Below are 19,846 nucleotides of genomic sequence, written 5' to 3'. Positions count from 1 at the left end.
ATCTCTTTCTAACATACACAATACATATATATCTGTCCCACTTTTACAACTCAGTAAACTGTCCTCAATCATCCTGAACTCGCATTCAAAACGTCCTAAAAAATCGTTAATATTGAACAAATTTGTGCCTTATTTCTATCAATTTAAGTTTCAATAATAGTTGCGACTTATTTTCGAAGGGGCAAGTTTATATTCATGGTTAAATAAATGTTAGTCCACAGCATTAAAAGTTAAAATTAAAACATCAATGGTTGCACTTAAGACGTTGTGGCTGTGAACTGTACCATAATAACAGTGGTATTACGACGTTAGTAATAAAGCTTATGTTCGCTCAGCCGACGTTGGCATTAATAAAATAAAATTACACTCAGTATACACCCCGTATGTGGGCGTGGCGGGAGCGAACATCGTACAACACGAGTACATTACTACGATGCCGCGGAGGACGCACGTTCCGCGCGTTCCATTTTCGAATTTTTAATTTTTTTTATCGTGTGTGTTGTGGACAGTGATTTGTTATAAGAATTATTGTATGTGAAATGGAGTCCGAATTAGAGTCGCAGACCAAGAAAAAGGCGCCAAAACCTTTTTCAATAGAATCATTAATAGGTGACAGAAAATCACCAGAAATAGACATAGAGAATAATATATCGGAATGTTCTAGAAATTCAGAAGACGAAGAAGTCGAGAGATCGGAAGGATTGGATAGGATGAGATATTATTTGAACGCGCCATTTTTGCAACAGAATGTTAATTTTCCATTCCTACTCGGTTATCCTGAACCATGGCTCTCGAGAATGTTCAGTTCTGTTCCCCCACAAGCGCAAGAAAGCAGAGAGGAGAAGAGAGAGAGTCCAGTAAGTGTTGGAAGTGAAATCGACAGTGACGGAGCTGAAGATACTATACAAGGTATATAGAAACTATTTATGTACGTACAAATAAATAATATGACAGTCGGTTCTTATATGCATTATATATAAGTAATTATTAATATAGAAACTCGAAGAACATTTAAGATTATTTTTTACAAAAATCCTGTAAAATTTGTATCATATGTCTTATTGTTTTGTAAAAAAAAAAAACTTAAACGAATACTCCAGTGAATCTAGGTAGAATCAACAAATATATCAAATTGTTTTTTTTAAATGTCGATTAATATTTCTCGTAAGACCATTCTTGAATAAAGTATAGTTTGATTGTTAATTTATAGGCATAGCTGTATAAATGTTTATTATTTGTTTTTATAAAAAAATATTTCGTGAGCCGGAAGTTTGACGAGTTCGTACCCTACTAAGTTTAAACGACGCACGTATAATTGAGCAATAAAGAAAACCATTATTTTTTATGTTTTACTATATTTGATTACTGTGTTGTTAATACGATTGACAATAATATAAATTTAATACCTCAAGATAGGAACCTTCATTTACATAAAAATTTATGACATTAAGTCCTTAAATATGAATTAAAAATAGTTTCTGTATCCATCGTGATCGCGTGGAATGGTGGCAAGAATGCTAGCAGCATTTCCCCGTTGAATCGCAATTCCGATCCTCTGTGCTACAAATGTACCCCCTGTCACCAGTGGAGGCATGTTATACTTTTAATGAAGCTTTTTGCACTACCAAAGTCCAAGTGTTTCAACAGCAAATTGGACAAAAACATAATCTGCAATACGAAAATTTGGATCGTTTGTTCGCTTCAGCTTTTTCCGCAGCGGCTCCTGCTCTTAACATTGTATCTCGGATTTGAGACTGGGCCAGTACCGATATCAACGGATTTGACATCCCACATAAGGGCCCGTCCTCGTTCCCAGGGAACCAATGTCATTCCATCAGGTCTCATACCATCATCACGACTAATTCCACGGTGCTCAATAAGAGCAGGAACGTCGAGTTTAGCGAGATCATTTTTTATTGTATCAATTATTATAACTTTGCCTGTTTGCTATTCGAATAATATGACTTCATTATTTGTTCATTATTTCTATCGTGCAATGATTAAACACAACAGTACCACCAAAAAATTATCATGTTGGCAGAAGCGATGCTTAAGTTTGTTATTGCTTTTATTTGGTGGTAAGCTTCTGTACACTTGTGTACAATAAGTATTACTCTCCGGCGGTAGAATATCCCAGTTGTGTCCCCAGAGTGCTACCAGGGATATAATATCTTAATTCCCATGGTTGGTATAATTTCTTACAGCGCCAATGTTTCTGAGTGGTGGTGGCCTTACCATACATACACATGCCGTTACTGAGTGACTCGTTTTCCACGTCCGCTTTATCGTCACATTTAGGTATAGCAGTCCACGCGATTTTTTCATAGCTCTGCTATATTGTACTACAAATAGTTCTTGATGAATATATTTTTATTTATAATAAAAAGCTGTTACACTTGGTTACAGTGTCAATACACTCAAAGTGTTACTTCCCAAGTAACAATAAAATCTTTGCTGATTTAATAACTCAATTTTTTTCACGATTCCATAAAATACGTCAGATATTATTTTAGATCACGACCAATGGTGTCATGTCAATTTAAAGCTAAGTTGTTTGTATGTATTTAATTATCCTGCTATTAAAATAGATGTTGTCATTTTTCAGTGGTAGGGCTTTGTGCCAGCCCGTCTCGGTAGGTACAATACACTCATCAGGTATTCTACTACAACAGCAGTACTCAGTATTGTCGTGACAGGCACAAGGGACATAACCAGTATTGTAAAAATTAGCGCTGAGCGCACATAACATCTTGGATCCCAAGGTTGGTGGCGCATTGGCGATGTAAGGAATGGTTAAAATTTCTTACAGCGCCAATGTCTATGGGCAATAGTGACCATTTACCGTCAGGTGGTCCATTTGCTCGTCCGCCCAGGTATATCATGACGTCGTCCTGACTGATTTCGGCCACACCGGCCAATCTTAAGGAAGACTTGTAAACTACGCCGGACATGTTATAGTGCACAAGAAAAGGGTAGTGTTTGTGGTTTGCGCAAACACAGGTGCTTTCTCTATTCCCTCTCATAATCCGATGTGACGGCAAATCCGACACGGCCGGATAGAGTTCAGGCGCAGGACCAACGTCTTTACGTGGTTTTCAAGGCACGGAAGTGTACATCCTTCCAAGTTACAGACTATCTATCACTGAGAATTTGTCCTCATATACTTTATTCAAGTAGGCTTTTACAAGCACTTTTGAATCGTCATTTTACGAAACTACATTAAGTGAAGTTACCACCGGTACGGAACGTAGATTCTACCGATCTAGCAAATAAATCATTAATATAAGGCCTGTTACAATACGGGATATGTAATTCATGGATTTCAATAGGTTATTGATTTGATTTGATAACAAAAGTAATTAGTATTACTAGTAGATTATACATTTCAAACCAGTGGTATCTTAACCAAGGATCTTATCATTTGTAATCTTAGAACATGATGATAGAATTTCAAGAATGTTTTCTGGATAATGACGCCTAGATTTGGATTAAGAACTGATTAGGATTAGATTTCTCGGGTTCCAACACGGAACTGATTAGGCAATAATTGTGAACACTAACATCATTGTAAACCGGTAAATAAGTGGTTATTTGAAAAGAGCAACTATGTAAGAATTACCGTTTCTTCTCGCTGGAGGCTGCTTTGTAAAGTCTACTTGATCAATTTGATTTGATTTTTTGATTTTTCGATTAACAGTAGCGCCATCCTTAGCAGCCGATTTACATTCATAACGAGAATATGCCTTTAATATGGTATAGTAACCATCTATAAATGACCCACAGTTGGTCTTCTCCCCCCCTTTTGATGAGAAGGTTTGTTTATTCAGATACGCTGGTGGATACACATGTCATATAAATTCATTGAAATTAGACACATGCAGGCTTCCACACGGTGTTTTCCATCACCAAACACGAGATGAATTAAAAACTTAAATTACGCCCATGTATATTCAGTCAAAAAAGGCCTGTTAGGTCTATTTAAAATCTTGGAGCTCGAGACTACCTTTGGGACGTGTTTCATAAAGTCATTTTACTTCAGTTGCCTAAGAATATGTTTACAACGATATTATACAATAATTGCATGAACACGAGGAGGAAAGGTAACATCTAGTTTCCGCCTTCGCAAAGTCAATACAGCCTCCCTGGGGTACGGTATCCGTTTCTTTAATAAGATACAACAGTTATTTTTAACTAAGAACTATGTTTTATTATTATTCTTATTTAACAACTGTGAAATTAATCTAGTCTCTGTACTGGTGTATTAATTAGTTAATATGTATTTATACGAATTACTTTAGAAAAAAAAAAAAATATAAAATTAAGGAGAATATATTTTTACATATTTAATTTTACTATTCCAGCCATAAGAGCAAAACAGCCAAAATAACAACATTTGACAGCGAATTGACGCGATATCATTGGTCGAGAGCTTGATTAGTCTATGATATTCACTATGGATCTGCGAAAAAATGCCGTTTTGAAAATCGACGAAACTGTTATCGGAATTTAGAAAGTAAAATTAAAGTGGATATAAGTAGTTAAGTGTAATAGTGTTGTATTATAAATCATAAACTCTTAGTAGTGCACAATACAGCTGAGTTATAAGCAAATCGCATGAAATACGTAAATCTACGGTTTGTTTATCTTTTTTCCCACTTCCATTGGATCAGGCGATATGTATACAAATCTATCACATAAATCTATACTAATGAAAATTCACAAAATATCAGAATAACTTGATGGGGAGGATATGTGAAATCCCGTTCGAGTATGTATCACCCACTCATCTTAAATATTCTACTGCCAATCAAACTTTACAATGTATTGCAATTGTCGGAACACGACAATACCTACAATGTCGAATACATTGTCACACTCACTTTAATTTGTGTAAAGAAAACCAAGGACGCCTTGAAATATGTGGTTGTAGAGATGTATAAAATTTAAGGACTTTTAGATTTTGATGAAACTGTCAAATGTTGTTTATTTGGCTTTTTTCCTGTTATGGTCGGAATATAGTATACATTGGCAGTAGCGACCACATAGAATCAGATGGCACGTTTTCCAGTCCGCTTACTTGTGTCATTAAAAAAACACCGATTCGGTGACAGACACTTCCTGTCAAATAAAAGGCGGGAAAATATTGTTTCCCTTTATCACAGCGCAATACAAATAACGTTTTGAATTCGAATATATTTTTGTTAAATCGAATAAAATAAAAATAAATGTGTTTATTAAGTATATTCACGTAAGTACATAAATAAATGTGTTGTATGTATTAAAACATAAAAAAATCTAAATATACTTTATTCGAGTAGGCTTTTACAAGCACTTTTGATTCGTCAATTTACAAACTGTATTAAGTGAAGCTACCACCGGTTCGGAATGTAGATTCTACCGATAACAACCGGCAAGTAACTAAGTAGTTACTTTTTTTCAACAACAAGTAAACTAACATATTATAGTCAATATGTATACACAATATATATATCCTGCCTGGAAGTCAACAAGTATTAGCTCCACGCTTTTGGTCATCCATATAGTTCTACATTATTATTAATAATAATAATAATACACTTTATTTCAGATAAGTAGCATCCATAGTGGTTTGGTAAATATATTTAACAGCTTACAGTCTATGTTAGTGAAATATTTATTATTAATTAATATTTCGTCACAAGTTCGTTGCCGGTTATACATAAAGGTAGGTAGGTATTTAAATTGCTTTTATTATAAAAATAACCTTTTGAAGTTCATATTACTTATAATATTATATTTTCATATCCTTAAACATTGCCGTATGGATCAGGGCAACATAAGAAATATCTTAAAAAAAACACGTAACTATTAAAATCTTTGATGACAGCACTGAAGGAACAGAACATTTCTGAACGAATATCAAAAGCAATATGACAAATGTCAATAAATCGACTCTAATTTGTACCAGCACTCTCAAATATGTACACAATACCCACTATTTCACGCTAATTACGTTTTAAAATGATATATAAAGAAATTTGTGACGGTTCTACAGATGAAAAAAAATTGTCACGCCACTAGAAAGCATCTGTAGCGTGAAATTATGATTTCTGAACGTAAGCTCACAATCGTTTTGGCGCGAAATACCAAAACAAGGTGACAGCTGACATTTGGAATAATTTAAATTTTTTTTTTTTCGAGGTCTGTTTGAAATCCTTAACAGTTAAAGGCGATAAAATTAAAATAAAACTGTTTAGGCATAGTACACATAGATATATTCAGTCACAAAGTCGCGCCCCTCCACGTTCAATTATTATAAGCGTGCATTAGTATGAGTGAGTGACGCTCGTGCCTACAGGTGTCTTAGTGTGCGTGAGACGATTAAGAGTTTATTACTAGTAATTAAATTATATTTGTTAAAATATTTTTTTTAATAATTAATTGAACGTGGAGGGGTAAATTATCTGCTTTTGATGACATTATCACTAATATGGGAGGTGATGACCAAAAAAAAAAATGGGAGTTTAGTCTGACCAGCCTCACAAGATCCACGGCTGGTCATATCCTAATTGACGCCATTATGTCTGGTCCAGTGAGTCATGGATTCGTTACAAGTTTAAGTAAACATGATCTCTCCTTACTAATATTATGATGGATGGATGTTTGTAACTAGATTACGCTAAAACGGCTGAACTTATCTACATGAAAGTTAGCACGGAGATAGATTGCAATACTAGAATAGCACTTAGGTTACTTTTTATCCCGGAAAAACGTACACAGCACATCCCTTCAGACGCGGGTTATGCCGTCGTTGGAAGTCAGTATAAAAATATAGACACAATAATTAAAATCCAAACATTTACCTATAAATATAATAACATATTTTATCTATTTTATAACTATGAATATGAATTAAAAATAGTTACTGTATAAATCTTGACCGCGTGGAATGGTGGGCAAGAATGCTAGCAGCATTTCCCCGTTGAATCGCAATTCCGATCCTCTGGGCTAAAAACGAACCAGCCCTCCTGTCACCAGTGGAGGCAATATGGCGAGGTGTTATACGTTTGATGAAGCTTCTTGCACCACTACTCCAAGGGCCAAGTGTTTCGACGGTAAATGGTACAAAAAAGTAATTTGACATAAGACACGAATAAACTTATAAACACTCTGAACGCATAACGTTACTAAAATGGCGTTGGAGTATCACCAGCACAGACGGTTGGTTTGCTTTGTTAGGTCTCATTAGCTTCTTGAATATCGGAATTTGATTCTGCTCCAATAAAAATAAATCTTATATTAATAAATTTTTTTATTTTTTTTTATACAAGTTACTTCTGAACTCAATTTGCTTGATTTATAAGGCAGGTAAGATGGCTATATTTTAATCTCCTCCCGTTAATGACTTGCAAGTGCAATTAAAACGTAACATATTAAGTATTAGTTATTATTATTAACCTTCAACTATTTTAAATGTCTATATTTATATACTAATATTGAGCCGAGATGGCCCAGGGGTTAGAACGCGTGCATCTTAACCGATGATTTCGGATTCAAACCCAGGCAAGCACCACAGAATTTCATGTGCTTAATATGTATTTATAATTCATCTCGAACTCGGTGGTGAAGGAAAACATCGTGAGGAAACCTGCATGTGTCTAATTTCAACGAAATTCTGCCACATGTGTATTCCACCAACCCGCATTGGAGCACCGTCGTGGAATATGCTCGAAACCTTCTCCTCAAAGGGAGATGAGGCCTTAGCCCAGCAGAGGGAAATTTTCACGCTTATACTGCTGAACCGATTTAGATGAAATTAGTTATGGAGATAGTTTGAGTTCCGAGGATAGAGGCTAGTTTTTTAATTCATCTCGAGGCAGTAATAAGACGGATGGCTTGTGTACTATGGGCAAAGCCGCAAGTTCACCTAGCAATAAGTATATATGTATTATGAGTTGTATATATGTAATCTTTATTTTACTGCTACGTATAATTTTTTTCACTTTTGTCTTAATTTTATTTATTTTTTTTTTTTTTTGATTAAGCTTAGTGCTGTGGTCTCCTATAATTGAAGGATTACACGAATTGTGACTTGTGTTGTTTGTTGGAGACTCGTAAATTAAATAAATGAATGACAACAATATGAAATTCACTCTTGTCACAATAATGGTCTAAATTTAAGCGGGTAAACCTGAGAAGCACAGCTGTTCATTGAATAATACCATGTACTAGAACCTTCTCGGTAGAATCTACATTCCGAACCGGTGGTAGCTTCATAATTAACATAGTTTGTTAAATGACGATTCAAAAGTGCTTGCAAAAGCCTACTTGAATGAAAGTATATTTTCATTTTTCATTTTTTTTCTAAATCTCGCTGCATCTTCTAGTATAAGTCTTATATATATTTAAGTAGTTTTATAGGGTTCCGTACCCAAAGTGTTTCGAGACTATTAATAAGACTCCGCTGTCCGTCTGTCACCAGGCTGTATCTCATGAACGGTGATAGTTAGACACTTGGAATCTTTACAGGTGATGCTTTTCTGTTACCGCTTTGAACAAATACTAAAAACAGAATAAAATAAATATTTAAGTGTCGGCATAATCCCATACAACAGACATGATTTTTTGCCGTTTTTATGGATAAAGGTACGGAACCCTTCGTGCGCGAATCCGACTCACGTTTACTAATTTATTAATACAGATATATTTGTTTTAAATATAAAATAGAAAGTAATATTTATTTATGTAATAGATTATTTTATAAGTTAGTGTCAATTATAAAGTCCTCGATTCGATTAAATTATAATACAAAGAACTTCGAATACCCTCTCCCCTCGGCAGACCCTCCATACGACATAAATACTAAGTTAAATTATCCCAATTTTATTGTAAATTAATTATTAACAATAATCAAGTAACATTAGACAACTTTTATGAAGATATTTCCGTTTCGTTACAATATATTTAAAACAATTCACATAAGAATCATTTACATTAAAGTCTAATACTATTAAAAAAAAAAAAAAACTGAATTATATACTCTGTGTTAATTCTATAGAGATACAAATATTTCCCGACTCTTTCTTATGTGTGAGGTTAAAAAGGGATCATCAATTAAAATTGTCATTCGCAGCCCGGATTTTTGCACAATCATCACCCTCAAAAAGCATTTAAAAACTTTTTTTTTTATATAAATACGGTAAGTGAATAGGCAAATGCGCTATTTGATGGTGAGTGGTCACTATCACTTATAAATACATGCGTTGTAAGATATAAAAACTAATTCCTACATCGCCAATGTGAGATCAATCTTGGAATCTAAGATGTTATGTCCCTTGTGCCTGTAGTAACTGCCTTGCTCTCCCTTCAAACCGGAACACAACAATAGTAAGTACTGCTGTTTGACGATAGAATCTCGGATGAGTGGGCGTTACCACCCAGACGGGTAGTACAAATCTCTACCAACAGGTAAAATCTTCAGGCCGTATCGAATTGCCTTGATAATGAAAGTTAAAGAATAAATATGTACCTATGTTTGATCATTAGTCCAATATAATACACTGACGGAACCCATCAACGGCATCAATATTAATATTTTTGATAAGTATGCAAACTTTTTAGATGAAACTAAATTAAAATGTCGTCACTGATCATTAGTAACAATATAGAAAAAAAAAATTAAAATGAGATCTTTGAAAATTATAGCCGGCAAAATAAAATTTACGCATAGTCTCAAATTCGTACGTTTTAGACTAAAGTTTGAAATTAATTCTTTGCATCTTTGTTCATTTGCGAATTAAATTATGACTTTTTTTTTATTGTTTTTGTATTGATGATTATGTTAGAAATACTTATTTATGTAGTTAAATTTATCTCATCTTTACATAGTATAAAACAAAGTCGCTTCCCGCTGACTGTCTTTTCCTGTCTATGCTTAAATCTTTAAAACTATGCAACGGATTTTGATGAGGTTTTTTTTAATAGATAGAGTGATTTAAAGAGAATGATTTTGTATGTATAATACGTGGACAATACAGTAGATAAACACTGATAATTTTAGAGGCTTCTAGTGTGATATCGTAAGACACATTTTTTGCGCATATATTGCAAACGCTGGCTGAACACTATGAGATAGATCAAAATAATGTACTACAGAATTGTACACCTCAAAAATGTCTACAAAAAAGTCCGTGATGGTAGGTGTCTGTCTATCTGTAAGTGATAACCCACAATTACATTTTTTTTTTATTTTTTTTTTACCACAAATATTATCCAATGAAATACCTTAAATACATTGTTGATTTAATATTGATCTATATGGCCCTTTACAGCATATGATTTAAATGAATATTTTCGAAAATATTATAGATTTAAAAATTGCGGAACGTAGCGTTTGCGGTGGTACCGGCCGGCCGGGGCGGCGGGAGAGTGCTATAGGCGCATCGGAGGCCGCGGTTCTCCCTGTAGCACTTTGAATTTAGCAGCGATCGGACGCGGTTATTATCGGAGCTCTCTAGCGATTGAAATAACAATCCATACTTCCATACTAATATTATAAATGCGAAAGTAACTTTGTCTGTCTGTCTGTCAGTCTCGCTTTCACGCCAAAACTAGTGGACCGATTTACATGAAATTTGGTACACAAATAGTTTAGAGCCTCAGAAAGGACATAGGCTTTTTATTTGGAAAAAAGTGCTGTAAAGGGTTGAAAAGGGGGATGAAAGGTTGTAAGTTGTTGAAAGTATTGTCATGTTTAGAATTTTTAGAACTAGAAGCATAAAAATTATATTTTAGGCTGTACACTTATAAAATAACATATCATGACACCCACTCGGGAGGGAATTTTGGATATTCACCCCTAAATGGGTGCAATATGGGTTGAACGTTCGTATGGAATTTTATAAGTTAGAAACATGAAACTTTATTTTTGGGATACTGATTAAAAAGGAGTAGATACTTATTTAAGTGTTTCTGCATATTCTACCCATACGGGGGTGATATAAGGGTTGAAAGTTTGTATACAAGTCCGCCATTTTTAAGATAGAAACATGAAACTTTATTTTTGGGATACTGATCAAAAATGAGTAGATACGTATTTAAGCGTTTCTTGATAATCTACCATTAAGGGGGTGAAATAAGGGTTGAAAGTTTTTATGGGAGTCAGCCATTTTTTAAGTAACAAACATGAAACATTATTTTTGGGAATCTGATTAAAAATGAGTAAATACGTATTTAAGTGTTTTTTGATATTCTACCACTAAGGGGATGAAATAAGGGTTGTAAGTTTTTATGGAAATCCGTCATTTTTTAAATTAAAAACAAAAAACTGTTTTTGGGATACTGATTAAAAATGAGTAGATACGTATTTAAGCGTTTCTTGATATTTTAGGCCTAAAGGGCCAAATAGTTGTTAACATTTCGTATTCAGGTTAGTCTGGAAGTCTGTCATTTTGAAGTTAGAAGGTCGAAATTTTATTTTTGGGCTACCGATTCAGTATCAGTTGATTCGTATTTAAGATTTCTGGATATTCCACCCTAAGGGCTGAAATACACACCAATGTGGTATACAAAGAGGTATTACATTAACGTAACATTTTAAGTTAATTTGTAAATATATTCATATTCTACGCGGGCAAAGCCGCGGGTAACAGCTAGTAATTATATATTTAATAAACTCATATTTTGTTACTGTATCCGATTACATAAAAGTGTAATCGATTTCAGAACGTCATTCGTATGGCTTTAAAAAATAATACAAGATGTTTTCCCGCGCAAAATTATTATTAAAAAAAAAAACAAAAGAGTAAGAGAGTCAGTGAAAATAGGAGATTTTTTATTAATTGGATTTTTAACTTCAGAACTATAATATTTATAAAATAAAACAAATAATAAATAAATATTCTGTATACTGGTGTATTTATTAATTATTATTAGTCTTTTAAACTCAACAAAAGCTTCGTAACCATACGTATGGTTACTTAGTTAAAAAAAACCGCTTAAATTGTGGTATTCATGCAGGAATTACTCTGCTGTTACATTAAACAATGAAGTAATAAGATTTTTTTATTAATAATTATTAAGTAAGTATCAATTGCGTAACTGTTTACAGACCATCTTGCGATGGGAAAGCCGTAGTTGCGATTTTGCTCATAGACCTATTGTATTGCTCAATGAAGCAAAAGCTAAAATGAATAATTGTTAGGGTTAATAGAAATATTAGTACCTATTCCCTTAAAAACAGACATTTTCATTATGTAAAACAAAAGGTAATCCAATCGATGCTATACATTTGCCTTTCTAGTATAAATATTAAAAAAAAAATCTTTTCTACTTTTAAAATTTGTACCATTCACAAAGCTGTTCTTAAAAAGTAAGAATTTTTAATATATGTATTTTTTCAATTATTATTCCACTCCATCTTGCTCTTTTTCGAATTTCAAATGTTCCGGATTTCTAAGTATTCGAAAACAAATAATTCAAACATTTTATTTTAAACAATCTTGCCAGCGACTTAACATTCGACCGCATTTTACTCGACAGTGTGAAAAATTTAAACCGATCCGGAACGTGACTGACATCACTAGTGACGTCCGTTTATCGAAATTTACCGATAAATATCCGATTCAAGCGAAACTGCATATTAAAGTTTACGAACGATTTAACTTCGCCGCTGACTTTCGAACACACTATTTACGAATTCGAATTTTAAATTCTGATCGCGCCACAGCGGCGGGAACTCTGCTTTATTCGTTTACAAATTTATTTTTTCTTTTCAGTTACAGTTTTTAGTTCTTATTACGTTGTACGAGAGTCGAATATTATTTGTGATTGTTTTAAAGTAAATTGTTACGTTTTTACAATTCATTTGACGCGTTCGATAACTGTCAATGGTGGTTGTCGCGTATGAAATGAACATATTTATTCGTTAAAGGGATCTTTTTATCGGAGTGTTTCATGGAAATTGCAGACGAATGCTCAGTTTTTTTTTTATCGATTCTCGATTGACACATTGACATTACAATTCTAAGTAATTTGTCTCATTTCTTTATGGCATGTCTGGTATCATTGTTTAGTGAAAATTTATTTAGCTTTTATATATTTTAATTTAAAGTATTTTATTGCGAATATTATGTCGGCACGTGCGTGCTTGTCTTTTTGAATAGTTCGTTTTACATTATGCAATTTAATTTATTTACATCATAAATTTATTTTAATTTTCGTTTGTATATTTCTTGAATGCTCAGACAACAGATTTATTTTATAAAAAACATTTGAATTCTTTGTTATTTTTGGGCATAAGATTTTTGAGACATGTATTTTTCACCGCCAGGCCTGGCCTAGCCTGAAATTGTAAGGATTTGAAATCATAAGGTTATAGATAAAAATGGCGCTCATTGTTAATTACTTAGTGTTATATAATTCCATAATTAAATACTATTTTATTGTACACAATATCTAAGCTAAACTTATTAAATGGGATTAAAATTATTGCTGTTCGATTCTCGTAGCCATATAACTACAGATACGAGGAACATAACATGCTGGTTCCCAAGGTTCCCATTGGCGATTTAGGAAATTATTAAAATTTCATAAGGTTTCATAAGTTCCAAATTCTATGGCCAGTGGTGACTACTTAACATCAGATGATCCATTGCACGTCCATCTAACATTGTTTTAAAAAAAAAAAAGGATTCAATGCAATGAATGTCACCAATATAAAATCATTAAAAGTTAAATACAGAAAAAACATCCTGCTCAGTATTTAAATTCAGTAAATCCAAAATTTATTTAAATAGAGCCATTTTCTAAGTTCGGTCTCAATTTTTTTTATACGTATTACTGTGCATGTGCAGTTGGTTCTAGTATACGATTTATAAGGTATGAAAATTCAGTGGTGCTTGTCTGGGTTTGAACCCGCAATCAAACATCTAGGCTCTCTTATGAAACTTTACAAACACAAAGGCTATAACACCTTTGCGTTTATAATTCATTTCGATCTCGATGGTCCCGTGAAACCTGCATTTGTCTTATAATAATGAAATTCTGCCACCTGCCATTCGACAAACCAGATTGAAGAAATGTTGAGGAATAAGAAGAATACCTTTTCCTCAAAAGGAGAATAGGCCTTAACTCAACAGTGGGACATTTATTTTACTCATCTAAGACCTTCAGCACACAAGTGGAAACTACATGTAAATATATTTTATATAGAATCAAATTCCGATATTCAAGAAGCTAATGAGACCTAACAAAGCAAACCAACCGTCTGTGCTGGTGATACTCCAACGCCATTTTAGTAACGTTATGAGTTCAGAGTGTTTATAAGTTTATTCGTGTCTTATGTCAAATTACTGTTTTGTCCCATTTGCCGTCGAAGCACTTGGCCCTTGGAGCAGTGGTGCAAAAAGCTTCATCAAAAGTATAAAACCTCGCCTTATTGCCTCTACTGGTGACTAGAGGGCTGGTTCGTTTTTAGCCCAGAGAATCGGAATTGCGATTCAACGGGGAAATGCTGCTAGCATTCTTGCCCACCATTCCACGCGGTAAAGATTTATACAGTAACTATTTTTAATTCATATTTGTATATATTTAAGCACTTAATGTTATCAATTCAATACTAAAAAAAAATATTACACCTTGTTTCCGATTTCGAAAAGTTATTCGACCTTATTTGGCGCGATTAGTTTCTATAATAAGTTGCAGTTATTTCTAAGTTGGTCTGTTAAATAATTTAAAGCTTTGATAAATAAGGCATATTACTCGATACAAGATTATATTAAAGATAAAAAGTCTTGGATTTAGTATTCGTTGATTTCTAGGCAAGATATATAAACAACTATATATATAAACAGTAAAGTACAAACACTGACAAACTACTTCATTAAAGCGGTAGAAAACTGAGTTTTTTGCCGGTTCTTCTCACTAGAATCTACTTTCCAAATACAACGATTCTAAACTGTGATGAGCCTACTTAAATGAAGAAAATTTTGATTTAGACCTAGAAACCGATCAATCTTCTCAATACACCATGCTACGGGAATATTTCATACGTCAGCATCATAAAATTCACATAAAACGGAATGTCCAATGTCCGTCATTACGCTGAACACTGACAGGGCGGGGCGCTGACTGAGCGTGTCCGTGCTTTTTTATCACCAGCTAGATTACATGGGGACGTTACTGTCCGATCAACTATATTTCAACCTCAAAATATACTATATTCTAGTTATTATATAGATAGATCTCATCGCTAATAGATCTCCTGTGCTTCTTCTTTATTATTTTTGAAAAGAAGTTCTTTAACGTGGCATTTGTAGAATTTGACGACCTCCGTGGTCGAGTAGTGTGTACATCATTTTTGTGTGTATATTCATTATTTTACAAAAATATGACGTTCACACACGTACAAGATTATACCAGAGTCGGAGAAACTGATAGGGATGGAGCTATATCGATAAACGTAACACGTTAACAGACCACCATTTTTTTTTTTTTTTCAAATGTAAGAAACTAAACTACTGCCGGATACTTTTGTGCAAATTTATTAACTAATATTATATTTCATTACAAGATATTACACGTATTAATTCTTACTCTAAAGCTGTTGTAAAATAAGTAGGTATAGGTAGAAACCAAATATTTATAACGAGAGGTAATCTTTATTTGAATAAAAAATATTAAAAATAATAACTCTTCTTCGATTTAATACATTTATTTTCTTATAAACACATCACATGAACTCCAATTATTCAAACATATAAAAAAACAATAAATATTAATGAGTCTAATTAACAAACAGGCAACGAATCAGAACCTGACCAAGAAGACGCAGACACGCCCAGAGAAAACAAGGCAAGAAGACGTCGAACTGCTTTCACGTCGGAACAACTCCTCGAACTGGAGAGGGAGTTCCACGCGAAGAAATACCTAAGCCTCACAGAGAGATCTCAGATCGCATCGGCGCTAAAGTTAAGTGAAGTGCAGGTATGTTGACAGCCAACTATGTTCGTCAAATAGGTATACACAGTGTTGTAATATTCCGGGACATAATATCTCAGTTCCAAGTTCCAAAAAGTTCCAGTCAGCGTATTGGTGTTATAAGGGATGGTAAATATTACTTACTACAAACTAACTCGGAGAACGCTAGTAAAATTGACTTGGACCACAATGACCACTTAAATTGAGAAACTATTTGTAGAGCTTCAGCTATTCAAATATCAAGATTAAGTGTCGCACTACAAAAGAACTAAATCAAACGAGCCAACCTTATTATCTTGGTGTGCGACACTTGACACTTCAAACGTCATAGTACTTTACCAGTGCATGTACATAGTGGCCAACCGTTTCATCATTGACGGTCCACCTAGCCATATAAATAATCAAAGCTTTAGAGCTATTCTATAAGAATAAACTGGAAACTCATAATTTAGGATCATTCGTAATAGTAACCGTTGGAAGCAGATTATGAATACGAATTAAATCAACTTAACATATTATGCAGATACTAAGGCATAAGTCCATTTATTTATTATTTTTACTAGACTTTATTTCGTGTTTCGTTATTTATAATTAATTTTTCATTTCATTTCTTTGTTTTAATTTTTTTATCTGTAACCGTACGTTATTATTAACTGTAGTATAATTCATATCATAATGCTCTTGGTCTTGCATGGGGTCCTGGTGATCTGTAATAATTTTTTATGCTGCTCAGACACCAACTCTTCACATATACTAGACTATGATAGTAATATACATTGTCGTTATATATAAATAAAACTTTTTAATAATTGTTAAGTCAAAGTCAAAAATCTTTATTCAATATAGAAGCGTTATACAGTAACAAAAATGTACCACCAATTCGAAAACCAACGAAAAAAAACTCGGTATTTTTTTATAAATTATTGTTTTTGTACAAATAACAAAAAATGTTTTTTCGTTATTTGAAAGAGCCTGGATGCTATCACCTCATTCCCAAGGCGTGACATCAACTAAGAAGGAAGATTTGTAATATCCCATATATATATATATATAGTTCCCCAAGTTGGTGGTATTTTGGCGATGTCTAACAGCGCCAACGTATGGACGATGTTGATTTTATTTTAATATTCAGAAACTTCTTCTATTTTATATTGTCTTTTTTCTATAATTTACTTAAGAAATTTGTATTTTTTAGTTTATAGTGTGATGTTTCGAACTAATGTCGCTTATATGTATTTCGGATGATTAGTTTTTAATATTTATGTGTATTTTCTCCGCAGAATTACTATGTTATGTTAAAACTAATTTAGCAACAAAGATCTTCATTGGTTTTAATAATAATGACTTTATATGGGCCACCTGATGGTAAGTGGTCACCACCGCCCAATGACAATGGCGTTGTAAGAAATATTAACTATTCCTTACATCGCCAATGCGCCACTAACCTTAGGGACTAAGATGTTATGTCCCTTGTGCCGATAGTTACACTGGCTCACTCACCCTTCAAACCGGAACACAACAATACTGAGTACTGATGTTTAGCGGTAGTCCTACCACCAAGAAAAAATATATCAATCATTATAAAAGATTGTAAAATTAAATCAATCATTGTTTCAGGTTAAAATATGGTTTCAAAATCGACGAGCGAAATGGAAACGCGTAAAAGCCGGCTTAGCGTCCGGCAGTCACGCCGGTGGTAAAAACGGTTCCGGCACGAAAATCGTCGTACCTATACCCGTCCACGTCAACCGTTTCGCGGTGCGAACGCAACACCATCAAATGGAAAAACAGAATCTGCAATACAAATTGGACAGAAACCAACCGTTACCGGGCAATTTACTACATTCACAAACATCCGCGTTCCTATCAGCAACAAAAATAACCGATAATCGACATGAATCGGTTAATTTGAATATTAATCGCAACACTATTTATGACGCTTCCAGGTTGATGACACCGGCTGTCAATTTGAGACATTTCACGAATCAAAATGGCCGACTCAGTTAATTTTTTAAATGTATTATATAAATAAGTGATAAGCAATTGCCTAAAGTAATTATTGTATAATAAAATTATTATTAAAGATTGTGTGATTATATTGGATTTTTATTTTTTCGAATATTTAGTATATTAATATATTACAAATAATAGAACCCATGACTATTTCGTTCTTTTTTTTTTCTTTACCATAGTAGCAAAGGCTTACACCGCTACAACCATCAGTGACACCTAATAAAATCTATGTTTGTGTGAACAATTTTAAAAAGTTGCTTTTTCAACACAAAGTTAGTTTTAAAGTTATATTGAACACCAACTATTTTAATAATTCTACAGTTTGAAACAATCGAAATTCGTTGTTAGCTGACTTGTTCTTGTAATTACACTGGCTCACTCACCCCTTAAACCGATACAAAACTAAACTATGACCGTTTTTGCACAGTCTTACCATCTTATAGAGTAAGGTCTCACACAAACATACACGTCCCTTTAGTAGTGGCTATATATTACAATAAATATATATCTACGAATAAATAAAACGGTTATGTGTGTGTGTGTGTGTCTTCAATATTATTATAACAAGAACATTTAGGTACATTATATTAAGGGACCGTTTCGTATTTATTTTATAAAAATCAGTTAGAATCTCTCAAAAGTTAAAAAAAATGTTTATAATCAGCCTGTAAATTTCCCACTGCTGGGCTAAGGCCTCCTCTCTCGTTGAGGAGAAGGTATGGAGCATATTCCACCACGCTGCTCCAATGCGGGTTGGTGGAATACACATGTGGCAGAATTTCGTTGAAATTAGACACATGTAGGTTTCCTCACGATGTTTTCCTTCACCGCCGAGCACGAGATGAATTATAAACACAAATTAAGCACATGAAAACTCAGTGGTGCCTGCCTGGGTTTGAACCCGAAATCATCGGTTAAGATGCACGCGTTCTAACCACTGGGCCATCTCGGCTCTCAAAAAAAAAAAAAAAGTGTTTACGTATTCGTATTTTTTTTTAAATCTTTAATTTAGGCATGTAAGGAGTTTGGCATTATTGTATATATAATGTATAAAATGTATTTGCTTGTATAAAGATCCAAGTAAAAAAAACACGTATATCATACTAGTAGTCGGCCGCGGCTTCGCACTCGTTTTAGGCATTTGTTGTCAGGTTTTCGGCATAAAAGTTAACATAAGTTAGTGAGATTAGTTAACATGAATTGCCGCCGTGACGGATCTAGTAAAACGTATCATGTTCCTAAAATTCCTGCCTGTGCCTGTACAATATTGACAATTAGTATAACAAAGTATACATAAATGGTACTTACTCAGATGGACTACCACCAGGATGTGAAACATGAAGGGAGCCAGCGCCGACGGTGTAATCTATACTCATTAAACGAATATAAATGAAAAATTAACTGTTTGTCTGTGTGTTATGTTTGTACAGCTAAATCATTGAACCTTGATGAAATTGAACTCCAAGGAAAGACACGACCTTTAATCGACCTTGCCATTTTTATAAGTCCGTATTACCCACCCTAATATACCTAATACCTCGAGAGCCTCAAATAAAATTTATATCTAATTCCAAAAGGGAATAAAAATGAAAGCTTTATAATTTGTATTGTTATGAGCACCAAAAATAAAACCTAAAGACCAAAATATTCACAAGAGAGCAGACTACGGACGTTTTATAGTATAAAGTCTGCATAGTCAGATAAACTATTATAATCCAATGGCATGGCAAATTAATATCAACCAAACTCTATGTGTTTTAAAATAGAACTAATACAGCTATTAAAATTGTGTAATAGCTTTTACGCGGCTTACAGTAGAGATATAATATATACAGGTAGAAATGTTCACGTTATGAAAAAGCATTAGGCCCCCTCC

The 19,846-nt window shown here is 33.6% G+C and overlaps 1 protein-coding gene across 1 annotated transcript; it reads left to right on the top strand.

Moving 5' to 3' along the window:
• The first annotated feature begins 396 nt into the window (after positions 1–396).
• LOC113396798 (homeobox protein GBX-1-like) lies at positions 397–18,053 on the top strand. Its single transcript, XM_026634851.2, has 3 exons — positions 397–909; positions 15,779–15,963; positions 17,575–18,053. The coding sequence occupies exons 1-3, from the start codon at positions 540–542 to the stop codon at positions 17,962–17,964; spliced, it is 945 nt and encodes a 314-aa protein (XP_026490636.1). The 5' UTR covers positions 397–539; the 3' UTR covers positions 17,965–18,053.
• The last annotated feature ends 1,793 nt before the right edge of the window (positions 18,054–19,846 follow it).

Source organism: Vanessa tameamea, chromosome 28 (genome assembly GCF_037043105.1).
Source record: "Vanessa tameamea isolate UH-Manoa-2023 chromosome 28, ilVanTame1 primary haplotype, whole genome shotgun sequence".
In the NCBI taxonomy this organism is placed as follows: domain Eukaryota; kingdom Metazoa; phylum Arthropoda; class Insecta; order Lepidoptera; family Nymphalidae; genus Vanessa; species Vanessa tameamea.
This window is presented reverse-complemented; position numbering and strand designations above follow the sequence as displayed.

What these genes read in the sequence shown, in the direction of transcription:
- LOC113396798 (XM_026634851.2), top strand. Translation starts at nt 540, where the DNA reads ATGGAGTCCGAATTAGAGTCGCAGACCAAGAAAAAGGCGCCAAAACCT. An exon ending in AGCTGAAGATACTATACAAG is followed by an intron (nt 910 to 15,778) that starts GTATATAGAAAC and finishes ATTAACAAACAG; the next exon opens with GCAACGAATCAGAACCTGAC. An exon ending in TAAAGTTAAGTGAAGTGCAG is followed by an intron (nt 15,964 to 17,574) that starts GTATGTTGACAG and finishes TCATTGTTTCAG; the next exon opens with GTTAAAATATGGTTTCAAAA.